Source organism: Nerophis lumbriciformis, linkage group LG02 (genome assembly GCF_033978685.3).
Source record: "Nerophis lumbriciformis linkage group LG02, RoL_Nlum_v2.1, whole genome shotgun sequence".
Taxonomy (NCBI): Eukaryota; Metazoa; Chordata; class Actinopteri; order Syngnathiformes; family Syngnathidae; genus Nerophis; species Nerophis lumbriciformis.
In genome coordinates this window covers 68,070,112-68,087,500 of record NC_084549.2, presented here as the reverse complement: position 1 = coordinate 68,087,500, position 17,389 = coordinate 68,070,112, and the positions used below count along the sequence as shown (strand labels likewise).

The window sequence follows — 17,389 nt, the reverse complement described above, 5'->3', positions numbered from 1 at the left end:
GTGTTAGCATTAGTGTTAACATTAGCATTAGTGTTAACATTAGCATTAGTGTTACCATTAGCGTTAACATTAGTATTAGCATTATCATTAGTGTTAGCATTAGCGTTAACATTAGGATTAGTGTGAGCATTAACGTTAACATTAGTGTTAGTGTTAGCATTAGTGTTAACATTAGCATTGACATTAATATTAGTGTTAGTATTAGCGGTAACATTAATTTTAGCATTAGAATTAGTGTTAACATTAGTGTTAGCATTAACGTTAGCATTAGCTTTAACATTAGTGTTAGTATTAGCATTAGTGTTAGTATTAGCGTTAACATTAGTATTAGTGTTAGTATTAACATTAGCATAAACATTAGCATTAGCCTTAACATTAGTATTAGCGTTAGCCATAGCATTAACATTGGTATTAGTGTTAGCATTAGCGGTAACATTGTCAACATTAGTTTTAGCATTAGCTTTAACAGTAGTGTTAGCATTAGCGTTAACATTAGTATTAGCGTTAGTGTTAACATTAGCATTAGTGTTAGCATCAGCATTAACTTTAGGATTAGCGTTAGCATTAACTGTAGTGTTAGCATTAGTGCTAGCAGGAATTGACACGAAGGCGGACTACCGAGGATGTTGGCGTCCAGTCCTCCGTTCACGCCGGACTCGGGCTGAAAGCTCCACTGGAAGAGGGCGTGGTCCGCCCCCCCTGTGGTCAGCACCCACTGCAGGTCATGTGACCAGCGGACATTGGTCACATGGGCAGAATGACCCGGGTACTTCTTGAACTTGGCACCTGGCGGCAAGGAGACAGTCAGTCCGAGGAAACAGCAAAGTTGACGGAGAAGAAGACGGACAAGAACCTTTCCTGGCGCACGGGAAGCGGAACAACTTAACCACGCCCGAGTCGTCGCCCGTCGCCAGGACGCCCGCCGCTTGGTTGGCGTCCACGGCGTTGGCCTCGCACACGTCGGAGTATTTGGGCCAGATGCCGTTGACCTCCGGACCTAAGACGCAGCTCCAGGAGGCCCAGCGCTGACCTTGGACATCCTCCTTGCTGAGGAGCGGCTTGCCCACTGAGGACCGGGAGAAGGTTGGACTCATGAGGTCTGGAGGAACACTTGGTAGGACGACGGCGGCGATGGGACAGAGAGCCAAGACCACTTACGAGGCATCCGGTACAATAGACGCTCTCCGGCGCCATCGTTGGTCTGGAGGACTTTGCAGTCCAAGGTCCAGTCCAGGTGTGTGATGAAACTGGAGGACCTGCTGCATTCTCCAACCTGCAGGGAAATGTGGACGCAGGCGTCACCAAGGAGCGGCGCGGCCGCCGGCCACATGTCTGAGGGGCCGTTAGGGACATTATTTAGAATGACCTCTTACATACACTACTGAAATGCTCTCACATAAACAACTGAAATCTTTTTCTTTTATACACACTACTGAGATGTTCTCACATTCACTACTGAAATGCTCTTACATACACTACTGAAATGTTTTTCCTCTCACACACTCTACTGAAACACTCTTATAGACACTACTGAAATGCTCTTATAAACACTACGAAATGCTCTTATATAAACACTACTGAAATGCTCTTACATACACTACTGAAATGTTTTTCTCTCACACACCCTACTGAAACACTCTTATAGACACTACTGAAATGCTCTTATAAACACTACGAAATGCTCTTATACACACACTACTGAAATGCTCTTACATACACTACTGAAATGCTCTTATAAACACTACTGAAATGCTCTTACATACACTACTGAAATGCTCTTATAAACACTACTGAAATGCTCTTACATACACTACTGAAATGTTTTTCTCTCACACACCCTACTGAAACACTCTTATAGACACGACTGAAATGCTCTTATAAACACTACGAAATGCTCTTATACACACACTACTGAAATGCTCTTGCATACACTACTGAAATGCTCTTATAAACACTACTGAAATGCTCTTACATACACTACTGAAATGCTCTTATAAACACTACTGAAATGCTCTTACATACACTACTGAAATGCTCTTATAAACACTACTGAAATTTTGGTAGTGTATGTAAGAGCATTTCAGTAGTGTTTGTGAGAACATTTCAGTAGTGTGTATAAAAGAAAAAGATTTCAGTTGTTTATGTGAGAGCATTTCAGTAGTGTATGTAAGAGGTCATTCTGAATAATGTCCCTAACGGCCCCTCATACACATGACCTACCTTCTTGTAGCGCTGGGAGACGGCGTAGACGTCCACCATTCCGTCGTTGGAGCCCACAGCCAGGTACGCTCCGTCCGGAGAGAACTTCATCTCGTGGATGACCTCCTTCCGGTCCTGGATGTGGACCACCTCCGTCATGTCTCTGTGAGCGAGGGGCGTCCCGTTAGCGGCAGGGCGGGACCAGGCACAAGTGGGCGGGGCCTGCGCTCACCTGACTCTCAGCACGGTGAAGGATCCGTCCTTCATGCCCAGGGCCAGCTGGGAGCCGTCCACGCTGAAGGCCACGCTCCTCACCGCCTCCTCCATGTTGCAGCGTGCGACCAGGGTGCGGTCCAGGAGACTCCACAGCCTGACACACACACACCTTCACTCCCTGCTCCCGCTGGGTCACGTGACCCTCGGCGCCACGCCCACCTGACGGAGCGGTCGTCGCTGCCGGTGACGGCCAGCGGCTTCTTGGGATGCACGTCCAGGGCCCAGAGTTCTCCGTCGCCGTGAGCCTGCATGAGGAGCAGCGGCTTGTCGCGCTCCTGGACCATCACCTGCAACACAACGCCGCTCGCAACAACACCTACAGGCCCCGCCCCCTCAAACACAGCCCGTTCCGCACCTCAAAGATCTCGCCGTCCTGCGTTCCCGCCAGGATTCGGTCGGCTCGCCAGCACACGCTCCGGATGGACAAAGCTGAGGGAGGAAGAGGAGCAGGTGACCAAGATGAGGACCATGAAGATCCACTTCCTGAAGAAGGCACCTTTGTATCCTTGCTCCGCCTCCCGCAGGTCCATCTTGGTGATGGCCTTGAAGTCCACGTCCCACAGCCGCACGCAGCCGTCCCTCCCCCCTGTGGCGAAGCCTTCCTCGCACGCGTACATGCTGAAGATGCCCGCCTGCACGCACACATGCACACCTCATTGTCATCATGAGGTGACATGATAGTCTCATAATATAGACAATGATGAGGTGACATGATAGTCTCATAATAATGAGAACAACAATGAGGTGACATGATAGTCTCATAATAACGAGAACAATAATTAGGTGACATGATAGTCTCATAATAATGAGAACAACAAAGAGGTGACATGATAGTCTCATAATAGTGAGAAAAATAATGAGGTGACATGATAGTCTCATAATAATGAGAACAATAAGGAGGTGACAGGATAGTCTCATAATATAGACAATGATGAGGTGACATGATAGTCTCATAATAATGAGAACAACAATGAGGTGACATGATAGTCTCATAATAACGAGAACAATAATTAGGTGACATGATAGTCTCATAATAATGAGAACAACAAAGAGGTGACATGATAGTCTCATAATAGTGAGAAAAATAATGAGGTGACATGATAGTCTCATAATAATGAGAACAATAAGGAGGTGACATGATAGTCACATAATAATGATAACAATAAGGAGGTGACATAATAGTCTCATAATATTGAGAACAAGAAGGTGACATGATACACTCATGATAATGAGAAGAACAATGAGGTGACATGATAGTCTCATAATAATGAGAACAATGATGAGGTGACATGATAGTCTCACAATAATGAGAACAATAATGAAGTGACATGATAGTCTCACAATATCGAGAACAATAATGAAGTGACATGATAGTCTCATAATATGAGAACAAAGATGAAGTGACATGATAGTCTCATAATAATGACAATGATGAGGTGACATGATAGTCTCATAATAATGAGAACAATAATGAAGTGACATGATAGTGTCATAATAATGACAACAACGATGAGGTGACATGATAGTCTCATAATAATGACAACAACAATGAGGTGACATGATAGTCTCATAATAATAAGAAAAATAATAATGAGGTGAAATGATAGTCTCATAATTATGACAATAATGAGGTGACATGAGTCTCATAATAATGAGAACAATAATGAGGTGACATGATAGTCTCATAATAATGAGAACAATAATGAGGTGACATGATAGTCTCATAATAATGAGAACAACAATGAAGTGACATGATAGTCTCATAATAGTGAGAAAAATAATGAGGTGACATGATAGTCTCATAATAATGAGAACAATAAGGAGGTGACATGATAGTGTCATAATATTGAGAACAAGAAGGTGACATGATACACTCATGATAATGAGAATAACAATGAGGTGACATGATCGTCTCATAATAAAGAGAACAATGATGAGGTGACATGATAGTCTCACAATAATGAGAACAATAATGAAGTGACATGATAGTCTCATAATAATGAGAACAATGATGAGGTGAAATGATAGTCTCATAATAATAAGAAAAATAATGAGGTGACATGATATTCTCAAAATAATGAGAACAATAATGAGGTGACATGACAGTCTCATAATAATGAGAACAATACTGAGGTAACACGATAGTCTCATAATAATGAGACCAATAATGAGGTGACATGATAGTCTCATAATGAGAAAAATAATGAGGTGACATGATAGTCTCATAATAATGAGAACAACAATGAGGTGACATGATAATCTCATAACAACGAGAACAATAATGATAATGACGTGACATGATTGCCTCATAATAATGAGAACAATAATGAGGTGACATGATAGTCTCATAAAAATGACAACAATAATGAGTTGACACGATAATCTCATAATAATGACAACAATAATGAGGTGACATGATAGTCTCATAATAATGAGAAAAATAATGAGGTGACATGATAGTCTCATAATAATGAGAACAACAATGAGGTGACATGATAATCTCATAATAATGAGAAGAATAATGAGGTGACATGATAGTCTCATAATAATGAGAAGAATAATGAGGTGACATGATAGTCTCATAATAATGAGAACAACAATGAGGTGACATGATAATCTCATAATAATGACAACAATAATGAGGTGACATGATAGTCTCATAATAATAAGAATAATGAGGTGACATGATAGTCTCATAATAATGAGAACAATAATGAGGTGACATGATAGTCTCATAATAATGAGAACAATAATGAGTTGACATGATAGTCTCATAATAATGAGAACAATAATGAGGTGACATGATAGTCTCTTAACAAGAACAACAATGAGGTGACATGATAGTCTCATAACAATGAGAACAACAATGAGGTGACGTCATAGTCTCATAATAATGAGAACAATAATTAGGTGACATGATAGTCTCATAATAATGAAAACAATAATGAGGTGACATGATAGTCTCATAATAATAAGAATAATGAGGTGACATGATAGTCTCATAATAATGAGAACAACAATGAGGTGACATGATAGTCTCATAATAATGGGAACAATAATGAGGTGACATAATAGTCTCATAATAATAAGAACAATAATGAGTTGACATGATCATCTCAAAACAATGAGAAGAATAATGAGGTGACATGATAGTCTCATAATAATGAGAATAATAATGAGGTGACATGATAGTCTCATAATAATGAGAACAATAATGAGGTGACATGATAGTCTCATAACAATGAGACCAATAATGAAGTGACATGATAGTCTCATAACAATGAGACCAATAATGAAGTGACATGATAGTCTCATAATAATGAGAACAATAATGAAGTGACATGATAGTCTCATAACAATGAGACCAATAATGAAGTGACATGATAGTCTCATAATAATGAGAACAATAATGAAGTGACATGATAGTCTCATAACAATGAGACCAATAATGAAGTGACATGATAGTCTCATAACAATGAGAAGAATAATGAGGTGACATGATAGTCTCATAATAATGAGAACAATAATGAGGTTATATGATAGTCTCATAATAATGAGAAGAAAAATGAGGTGACATAATAGTCTCATGATAATGAGAACAATAATGAGGTGATATGATAGTCTCATAATAATGACAATAATGAGGTGACATGATAGTCTCATAACAATGAGAACAATAATGAGGTGATATGATAGTCTCATAATAATGACAATAATGAGGTGACATGATAGTCTCATAATAAAGAGAACAATAATGAGGTGACATGATAGTCTCATAATCATGAGAACAACAATGAGGTGACATGATAGTCTCATAATACTGAGAACAATAATGAGGTGACATCATAGTCTCACAATAATGAGAACAACAATGAAGTGACATGATAGTTTCATAATAATGAAGTGACATGATAGTCTCATAATAATGAGAACAACAATGAAGTGACATGATAGTCTCATAATAATGAGAACAATAATGAGGTGACATGATAGTCTCATAATAATGACAACAACAATGAGGTGACATGAGTCTCATAATAATGAGAACAATAATGAGGTGACATGATAGTCTCATAATAATGAGAATAATGAAGTGACTTGATAGTCTCATAATAATGACAACAATAATGAGCTGACATGATGTCTCATAATAATGAGAATAATAATGAGATGACATGATAGTCTCAAAATAATAAGAATAATGAAGTGACATGATAGTCTCATAATAACGAGAAGAATAATGAGGTGACATGATAGTCTCATAATAATGAGAACAATAATGAGGTGACATGATAGTCTCATAATAATGAGAATAATAATGAGATGACATGATAGTCTCAAAATAATAAGAATAATGAAGTGACATGATAGTCTCATAATAACGAGAAGAATAATGAGGTGACATGATAGTCTCATAATAATGAGAACAATAATGAGGTGACATGATAGTCTCATAATATTGAGAAGAACAATGAAGTGACATGATAGTCTCATAATATTGAGAAGAACAATGAAGTGACATGATAGTCTCATAATAATGAGAACAATAACAAAGTGACATGATAGTCTCATAATAATGAGAACAACACGGAGGTGACATGACAGTAACATAATGACAACAGTAATGAGGTGACATGATAGTCTCATAATAATGAGAACAATAATGACGTGACATGATGTTCTCATAATAATGAGAACAATAATGACGTGACATGATGTTCTCATAATAATGAGAACAATAATGACGTGACTTAGTCTCATAATAATGAGAACAACAAGGAGGTGACATGATAGTCTCATAATCATGAGAACAACAATGAGGTGACATGATAGTCTCATAATAATGAGAACAATAATGACGTGACATGATGTTCTCATAATAATGAGAACAATAATGACGTGACTTAGTCTCATAATAATGAGAACAATAATGAGGTGACATGATAGTCTCATAATCATGAGAACAACAATGAGGTGACATGATAGTCTCATAGAAATGATAACAACAAGGAGGTGACATGATAGTAACATAATAACAACAATGAGGTCACATGATAGTCTCATAATAATGAGAACAATAATGAGGTGACATGATGTTCTCATAATAATGAGAAAAATAATGAAGTGACATTGTCTCATAATAATGAGAACAATAATGAGGTGACATGATAGTCTCATAACAATGAGAACAATAATGAGGTGACATGATAGTCTCATAATAATGAGAACAATAAAGAGGTGACACGATAGTCTCATAATAATGAGAACAATAATGAAGTGACATGATAGTCTCATAATAATGAGAACAATAATGAGGTGACATGATGTTCTCATAATAATGAGAAAAATAATGAAGTGACATTGTCTCATAATAATGAGAACAATAATGAGGTGACATGATAGTCTCATAACAATGAGAACAATAATGAGGTGACATGATAGTCTCATAATAATGAGAACAATAATGAAGTGACATGATAGTCTCATAATAATGAGAACAATAATGAGGTGACATGATAGTCTCATAATAATGAGAATAATAATGAGATGACATGATAGTCTCAAAATAATAAGAATAATGAAGTGACATGATAGTCTCATAATAACGAGAAGAATAATGAGGTGACATGATAGTCTCATAATAATGAGAACAATAATGAGGTGACATGATAGTCTCATAATATTGAGAAGAACAATGAAGTGACATGATAGTCTCATAATATTGAGAAGAACAATGAAGTGACATGATAGTCTCATAATAATGAGAACAATAACAAAGTGACATGATAGTCTCATAATAATGAGAACAACACGGAGGTGACATGACAGTAACATAATGACAACAGTAATGAGGTGACATGATAGTCTCATAATAATGAGAACAATAATGACGTGACATGATGTTCTCATAATAATGAGAACAATAATGACGTGACTTAGTCTCATAATAATGAGAACAATAATGAGGTGACATGATAGTCTCATAATCATGAGAACAACAATGAGGTGACATGATAGTCTCATAGAAATGAGAACAACAAGGAGGTGACATGATAGTAACATAATAACAACAATGAGGTCACATGATAGTCTCATAATAATGAGAACAATAATGAGGTGACATGATGTTCTCATAATAATGAGAAAAATAATGAAGTGACATTGTCTCATAATAATGAGAACAATAATGAGGTGACAGGATAGTCTCATAACAATGAGAACAATAATGAGGTGACATGATAGTCTCATAATAATGAGAACAATAAAGAGGTGACACGATAGTCTCATAATAATGAGAACAATAATGAAGTGACATGATAGTCTCATAATAATGAGAACAATAATGAGGTGACATGATGTTCTCATAATAATGAGAAAAATAATGAAGTGACATTGTCTCATAATAATGAGAACAATAATGAGGTGACATGATAGTCTCATAACAATGAGAACAATAATGAGGTGACATGATAGTCTCATAATAATGAGAACAATAATGAAGTGACATGATAGTCTCATAATAATGAGAACAATAATGAGGTGACATGATAGTCTCATAATAATGAGAATAATAATGAGATGACATGATAGTCTCAAAATAATAAGAATAATGAAGTGACATGATAGTCTCATAATAACGAGAAGAATAATGAGGTGACATGATAGTCTCATAATAATGAGAACAATAATGAGGTGACATGATAGTCTCATAATATTGAGAAGAACAATGAAGTGACATGATAGTCTCATAATATTGAGAAGAACAATGAAGTGACATGATAGTCTCATAATAATGAGAACAATAACAAAGTGACATGATAGTCTCATAATAATGAGAACAACACGGAGGTGACATGACAGTAACATAATGACAACAGTAATGAGGTGACATGATAGTCTCATAATAATGAGAACAATAATGACGTGACATGATGTTCTCATAATAATGAGAACAATAATGACGTGACTTAGTCTCATAATAATGAGAACAAAAATGAGGTGACATGATAGTCTCATAATCATGAGAACAACAAGGAGGTGACATGATAGTCTCATAATCATGAGAACAACAATGAGGTGACATGATAGTCTCATAATAATGAGAACAATAATGACGTGACATGATGTTCTCATAATAATGAGAACAATAATGACGTGACTTAGTCTCATAATAATGAGAACAATAATGAGGTGACATGATAGTCTCATAATCATGAGAACAACAATGAGGTGACATGATAGTCTCATAGAAATGAGAACAACAAGGAGGTGACATGATAGTAACATAATAACAACAATGAGGTCACATGATAGTCTCATAATAATGAGAACAATAATGAGGTGACATGATGTTCTCATAATAATGAGAAAAATAATGAAGTGACATTGTCTCATAATAATGAGAACAATAATGAGGTGACATGATAGTCTCATAACAATGAGAACAATAATGAGGTGACATGATAGTCTCATAATAATGAGAACAATAAAGAGGTGACACGATAGTCTCATAATAATGAGAACAATAATGAAGTGACATGATAGTCTCATAATAATGAGAACAATAATGAGGTGACATGATGTTCTCATAATAATGAGAAAAATAATGAAGTGACATTGTCTCATAATAATGAGAAAAATAATGAGGTGACATGATAGTCTCATAACAATGAGAACAATAATGAGGTGACATGATAGTCTCATAATAATGAGAACAATAATGAAGTGACATGATAGTCTCATAATAATGAGAACAATAATGAGGTGACATGATGTTCTCATAATAATGAGAACAACAATGAGGTGACATGATAGTCTCATAATAATGAAAAGAATAATGAGGTGACATGATAGTCTCATAACAATGAGAACAATAATGAGGTGACATCATAGTCTCATAATAATGAGAACAATAATGAAGTGACATGATAGTTTCATAATAATGAAGTGACATGATAGTCTCATAACAATGAGAAGAATAATGAGGTGACATGATAGTCTCTTAACAATGAGACCAATAATGAAGTAACATGATAGTCTCATAACAATGAGAAGAATAATGAGGTGACATGATAGTTTCATAACAATGAGAAGAATAATGAGGTGACATGGATGTACACACACACAGGAAGTGCCCCTCCCCCACACTGACCCCGTGGGCAGCCTGCAGGGTCCTGGTGAGTCTGGCACACTTCCACACGTACACGTCTCCATTGAGCGCTCCAGAGAAGGTGATGTCATCTTTGGCCCAGCTCACACACAACATGGTCTGCAGGTCGCCCGTCTTCCCGAAAATACCTCGCTTGGAACTCAGAGCGTTCCCGCACAGAGACCAGAACTGCAGGACACACGGGGAGTCTTTGTCTCAACGTGTAATGTGTGTGTAATGTGTGTGTGTGTGTGTGTGTGTGTGTGTGTGTGTGTGTGTGTGTGTGTGTGTGTGTGTGTGTTACCTTAATGTGCTTCACTCCACAGCTCACCAGACGGTTTGTTTGAAAAGGATCCCAGCACACGTCAAATATCTGAAAGACACACGACAGACATTTACTGCATGTTTCACACACACACACACACACACACACACACACACACACACACACACACACACACACACACACACACACACACACACACACACACACTCTTGTATTTGTTACCTTTTTTTGACTTCCAAAAAATGCCTACTTGTATTTCCATCCATCCATCCATCCATTTTCTACCGCTTGTCCCTCTCGGGCTTGCGGGTGGTGCTGGAGCCTATCTCAGCTGCATTCGGGCGGAAGGCGGTGTACACCCTGGACAAGTCGCCACCTCATCGCAGGGCCAACACAGACAGACAGACAAAATTCACACACCAGGGACCATTTAGTGTTGCCAATCAACCCATCCTCAGGTGCATGTCTTGTCACACACTTGTTATTTCATATGTTGACCAGAGGGGGAGCACTTTTAAAACCGACCAATTTGAAAAATCCCTCCTTTTTGGGACCACCCTCATTTTGATAGATTTCAGAAGGGTAGAAATACAAGAACACACACACACACACACACACACACACACACACACACACACACACACACACACACACACACACACACTGACCCTGTCCGAGTGTCCTGAGGCGCTGGCCAGGATCTTCCCTCTCCTCCAGTCCCAAACACAAAGAGTGTTCTTGGCGTCCAGACCCACTGAAGCTAACCTCTGCACACAAATCACATTACAACATTTGTTACACAACACAAGATAACACAAACTTGACATATTCATTATCATCCACAGTTATCTCATGTCACACTCATGGCCATACACAGCATATACTATATGTGTGGGAACATGAGGACAGTGACTTAAATAATTGTTAATGAGACATTAGGAATGAGAAGAGACTGGTAACATGAGGACAGTGACTTAAATAGCTGTTAATGAGACATTAGGAATGAGAGATGAGACTGGGAACATGAGGACAGTGACTTAAATAACTGTTAATGAGACATTAAGAATGAGAAGAGACTGGGAACATGAGGACAGCGAGTTAAATAACTGTTAATGAGACATTAGGAATGAGAGATGAGACTGGTAACATGAGGACAGTGACTTAAATAGCTGTTAATGAGACATTAGGAATGAGAAAAGACTGGGAACATGATGACAGTGACTTAAATAATTATTAATGAGACATTAGGAATGAGATGTGACTGAAAATATGGGGACAGTGACTTAAATAACTGTTAATGAGACATTAAGAATGAGAAGAGACTGGGAACATGAGGACAATGACTTAAATAATTGTTAATGAGACTTTAGGAATGAGAAGAGACTGGGAACATGAGGACAGTGAATTAAATAATTGTTAATGAGACTTTAGGAATGAGAAGAGACTGGGAACATGAGGACAGTGACTTAAATAACTGTTAATGAGACATTAGGAATGAGAGATGAGACTGGGAACATGAGGACAGTGACTTAAATAACTGTTAATGAGACATTAGGAATGAGAGATGAGACTAGGAACATGAAGACAGTGACTTAAATAATTATTAATGAGACATTAGGAATGAGAGATGAGACTGGGAACATGAGGACAGTGACTTAAATAATTGTTAATGAGACTTTAGGAATGAGATGTGACTGAAAATATGAGGACAGTGACTTAAATAACTGTTAATGAGACATTAGGAATGAGAAGAGACCGGGAACATGAGGACAGTGACTTAAATAATTGTTAATGAGACTTTAGGAATGAGAAGAGACTGGGAACATGAGGACAGTGACTTAAATAACTGTTAATGAGACATTAGGAATGAGATGTTAATGAAAATATGAGGACAGTGACTTAAATAACTGTTAATGAGACATTAGGAATGAGAGATGAGACTGGTAGCATGAGGACAGTGACTTACATAGCTGTTAATGAGACATTAGGAATGAGAAGAGACTGGGAACATGAAGACAATGACTTAAATAATTGTTGATGAGACATTAGGAATGAGAAAAGACTAGGAATATGAAGACAGCGAGTTAAATAATTATTAATGCGACATTAGGAATGAGAGATGAGACTGGGAACATGAGGACAGTGACTTAAATAGCTGTTAATGAGACATTAGGAATGACAAGAGACTGGGAACATGAGGACAGTGACTTAAATAACTGTTAATGAGACATTAGGAATGAAAGATGAGACTGGGAACATGAGGACAGTGACTTAAATAACTGTTAATGAGACATTAGGAATGAAAGATGTGACTGGGAACATGAGGACAGTGACTTAAATAACTGTTAATGAGACATTAGGAATGAAAGATGAGACTGGGAACATGAGGACAGTGACTTAAATAACTGTTAATGAGACTTTAGGAATGAGAAAAGACTGGGAACATGAGGACAGTGACTTAAATAATTGTTAATGAGACATTAGGAATGAGAAGAGACTGGTAACATGAGGACAGTGACTTAAATAATTATTAATGAGACATTAGGAATGAGAAGAGACTGGGAACATGAGGACAGTGACTTAAATAATTATTAATGAGACATTAGGAATGAGAAGAGACTGGGAACATGAGGACAGTGACTTAAATAACTGTTAAAGAGACATTAGGAATGAGAGATGAGACTAGGAACATGAGGACAGCGAGTTAAATAACTGTTAATGAGACATTAGGAATGAGAAGAGACTGGGAACATGAGGACAGTGACTTAAATAATTGTTAATGAGACATTAGGAATGAGAAGAGACTGGGAACATGAGGACAGTGACTTAAATAACTGTTAATGAGACATTAGGAATGAGAGATGAGACTAGGAACATGAGGACAGTGACTTAAATAATTGTTAATGAGACATTAGGAATGAGATGAGACTGGGAACATGAGGACAGTGACTTAAATAATTATTAATGAGACATTAGGAATGAGAGATGAGACTAGGAACATGAGGACAGTGACTTAAATAACTGTTAATGAGACATTAGGAATGAGAGATGAGACTAGGAACATGAAGACAGCGAGTTAAATAACTGTTAATGAGACATTAGGAATGAGAAGAAACTGGGAACATGAGGACAGTGACTTAAATAACTGTTAATGAGACATTAGGAATGAGAAGAGACTGGGAACATGAGGACAGTGACTTAAATAATTGTTAATGAGACATTAGGAATGAGAAGAGACTGGGAAAATGAGGACAGTGACTTAAATAATTGTTAATGAGACATTAGGAATGAGAAGAGACTGGGAACATGAGGACAGTGACTTAAATAACTGTTAATTAGACATTAGGAATGAGATGTGACTGAAAATATGAGGACAGCGAGTTAAATAACTGTTAATGAGACATTAGGAATGAGAGATGAGACTGGTAACATGAGGACAGTGACTTAAATAGCTGTTAATGAGACATTAGGAATGAGAAAAGACTGGGACCTGAGGACAGTGACTTAAATAATTGTTAATGAGACTTTAGGAATGAGAAAAGACTGGGAACATGAGGACAGTGACTTAAATAATTATTAAATAACTGTTAATGAGACATTAGGAATGAGATGTGACTGAAAATATGGGGACAGTGACTTAAATAGCTGTTAATGACCCATTAAGAATGAGAAAAGACTGGGAACATGAGGACAGTGACTTAAATAATTGTTAATGAGACTTTAGGAATGAGATGTGACTGAAAATATGAGGACAGTGGCTTAAATAACTGTTAATGAGACATTAAGAGTGAGAAGAGACTGGGAACATGAGGACAGTGACTTAAATAATTATTAATGAGACATTAGGAATGAGAAGAGACAGGAACATGAGGACAGTGACTTAAATAATTGTTAATGAGACTTTAGGAATGAGAAAAGACTGGGAATATGAGGACAGTGACTTAAATAATTATTAAATAACTGTTAATGAGACATTAAGAGTGAGAAGAGACTGGGAACATGAGGACAGTGACTTAAATAATTGTTAATGAGACATTAGGAATGAGAAGAGACAGGAACATGAGGACAGTGACTTAAATAACTGTTAATGAGACTTTAGGAATGAGAAGAGACTGGGAACATGAGGACAGTGACTTAAATAATTATTAAATAACTGTTAATGAGACATTAAGAGTGAGAAGAGACTGGGAACATGAGGACAGTGACTTAAATAATTGTTAATGAGACTTTAGGAATGAGAAGAGACTGGGAACATGAGGACAGTGACTTAAATAATTATTAAATAACTGTTAATGAGACATTAAGAGTGAGAAGAGACTGGGAACATGAGGACAGTGACTTAAATAATTATTAAATAACTGTTAATGAGACATTAAGAGTGAGAAGAGACTGGGAACATGAGGACAGTGACTTAAATAATTGTTAATGAGACTTTAGGAATGAGATGTGACTGAAAATATGAGGACAGTGGCTTAAATAACTGTTAATGAGACATTAAGAGTGAGAAGAGACTGGGAACATGAGGACAGTGACTTAAATAATTATTAATGAGACATTAGGAATGAGAAGAGACAGGAACATGAGGACAGTGACTTAAATAATTGTTAATGAGACTTTAGGAATGAGAAAAGACTGGGAATATGAGGACAGTGACTTAAATAATTATTAAATAACTGTTAATGAGACATTAAGAGTGAGAAGAGACTGGGAACATGAGGACAGTGACTTAAATAATTGTTAATGAGACATTAGGAATGAGAAGAGACAGGAACATGAGGACAGTGACTTAAATAACTGTTAATGAGACTTTAGGAATGAGAAGAGACTGGGAACATGAGGACAGTGACTTAAATAATTATTAAATAACTGTTAATGAGACATTAAGAGTGAGAAGAGACTGGGAACATGAGGACAGTGACTTAAATAATTGTTAATGAGACTTTAGGAATGAGAAGAGACTGGGAACATGAGGACAGTGACTTAAATAACTGTTAATGAGACTTTAGGAATGAGAAGAGACTGGGAACATGAGGACAGTGACTTAAATCATTATTAATGAGACATTAGGAATGAGAAGAGACTGGGAACATGAGGACAGTGACTTAAATAACTGTTAATGAGACATTAGGAATGAGAGATGAGACTGGGAACGTGAGGACAGTGACTTAAATAATTGTTAATGAGACTTTAGGAATGAGAAAAGACTAGGAACATGAAAACAGCGAGTTAAATAACTGTTAATGAGACATTAGGAATGAGAAGAGACTGGGAACATGAGGACAGTGACTTAAATAGCTGTTAATGAGACATTAGGAATGAGAAGAGACTGGGAACATGAGGACAGTGACTTAAATAACTGTTAATGAGACATTAGGAATGAGAAGAGACTGGGAACAGGAGGACAGTGACTTAAATAACTGTTAATGAGACATTAGGAATGAAATGTGACTGAAAATATGAGGACAGTGACTTAAATAACTGTTAATGAGACATTAAAAGTGAGAAGAGACTGGGAACATGAGGACAGTGACTTAAATAACTGTTAATGAGACATTAGGAATGAGAAGAGACTGGGAACATGAGGACAGTGACTTAAATAACTGTTAATGAGACATTAGGAATGAGAAAAGACTACGAACATGAAGACAGCGAGTTAAATAACTGTTAATGAGACATTAGGAATGAGAGATGATACTGGTAACATGAGGACAGTGACTTAAATAGCTGTTAATGAGCCATTAGGAATGAGAAAAGACTGGGAACATGAGGACAGTGATTTAAATAATTATTAATGAGACATTAGGAATGAGATGTGACTGAACATATGAGGACAGTGACTTAAATAACTGTGAATGAGACATTAAGAATGAGAAGAGACTGGGAACATGAGGACAGTGACTTAAATAATTGTTAATGAGACATTAGGAATGAGAAGAGACTGGGAACATGAGGACAGTGACTTAAATAATTGTTAATGAGACATTAAGAATGAGAAGAGACTGGGAACATGAGGACAGTGACTTAAATCATTATTAATGAGACATTAGGAATGAGAAGAGACTGGGAACATGAGGACAGTGACTTAAATAATTGTTGCTGAGACTTTAGGAATGAGAAGAGACTGAGAACATGAGGACAGTGACTTAAATAACTGTTAATGAGACTTTAGGAATGAGATGTGACTGAAAATATGAGGACAGTGACTTAGATAACTGCTAATGAGACATTAGGAATGAGAAAAGACTGGGAACACGAGGACAGTGACTTAAATAATTATTAATGAGACATTAGGAATGAGATGTGACTGAACATATGAGGACAGTGACTTAAATAACTGTGAATGAGACATTAAGAATGAGAAGAGACTGGGAACATGAGGACAGTGACTTAAATAATTGTTAATGAGACTTTAGGAATGAGAAAAGACTGAGAACATGAGGACAGTGACTTAAATAACTGTTTATGAGACATTAGGAATG

At 37.0% G+C, this 17,389-nt stretch overlaps 1 protein-coding gene across 3 annotated transcripts in view; it reads right to left on the bottom strand.

Moving 5' to 3' along the window:
* Positions 1 to 17,389, bottom strand: part of LOC133610983 (echinoderm microtubule-associated protein-like 6) — a 72,179-nt gene that overhangs the window by 43,714 nt on the left and 11,076 nt on the right. For all 3 annotated transcript variants that reach the window (XM_061967797.1, XM_061967805.1, XM_061967814.1), the window contains exons 4-14: positions 11,579 to 11,677; positions 10,929 to 10,997; positions 10,628 to 10,813; positions 2,972 to 3,107; positions 2,831 to 2,904; positions 2,635 to 2,762; positions 2,432 to 2,569; positions 2,221 to 2,362; positions 1,159 to 1,273; positions 854 to 1,066; positions 619 to 786 (exon numbers count right to left, since the gene is read on the bottom strand). In XM_061967797.1, the coding sequence (XP_061823781.1) occupies positions 619 to 786; positions 854 to 1,066; positions 1,159 to 1,273; positions 2,221 to 2,362; positions 2,432 to 2,569; positions 2,635 to 2,762; positions 2,831 to 2,904; positions 2,972 to 3,107; positions 10,628 to 10,813; positions 10,929 to 10,997; positions 11,579 to 11,677 (1,468 nt within the window). The remainder of the gene's footprint in view (positions 1 to 618; positions 787 to 853; positions 1,067 to 1,158; positions 1,274 to 2,220; positions 2,363 to 2,431; positions 2,570 to 2,634; positions 2,763 to 2,830; positions 2,905 to 2,971; positions 3,108 to 10,627; positions 10,814 to 10,928; positions 10,998 to 11,578; positions 11,678 to 17,389) is intronic.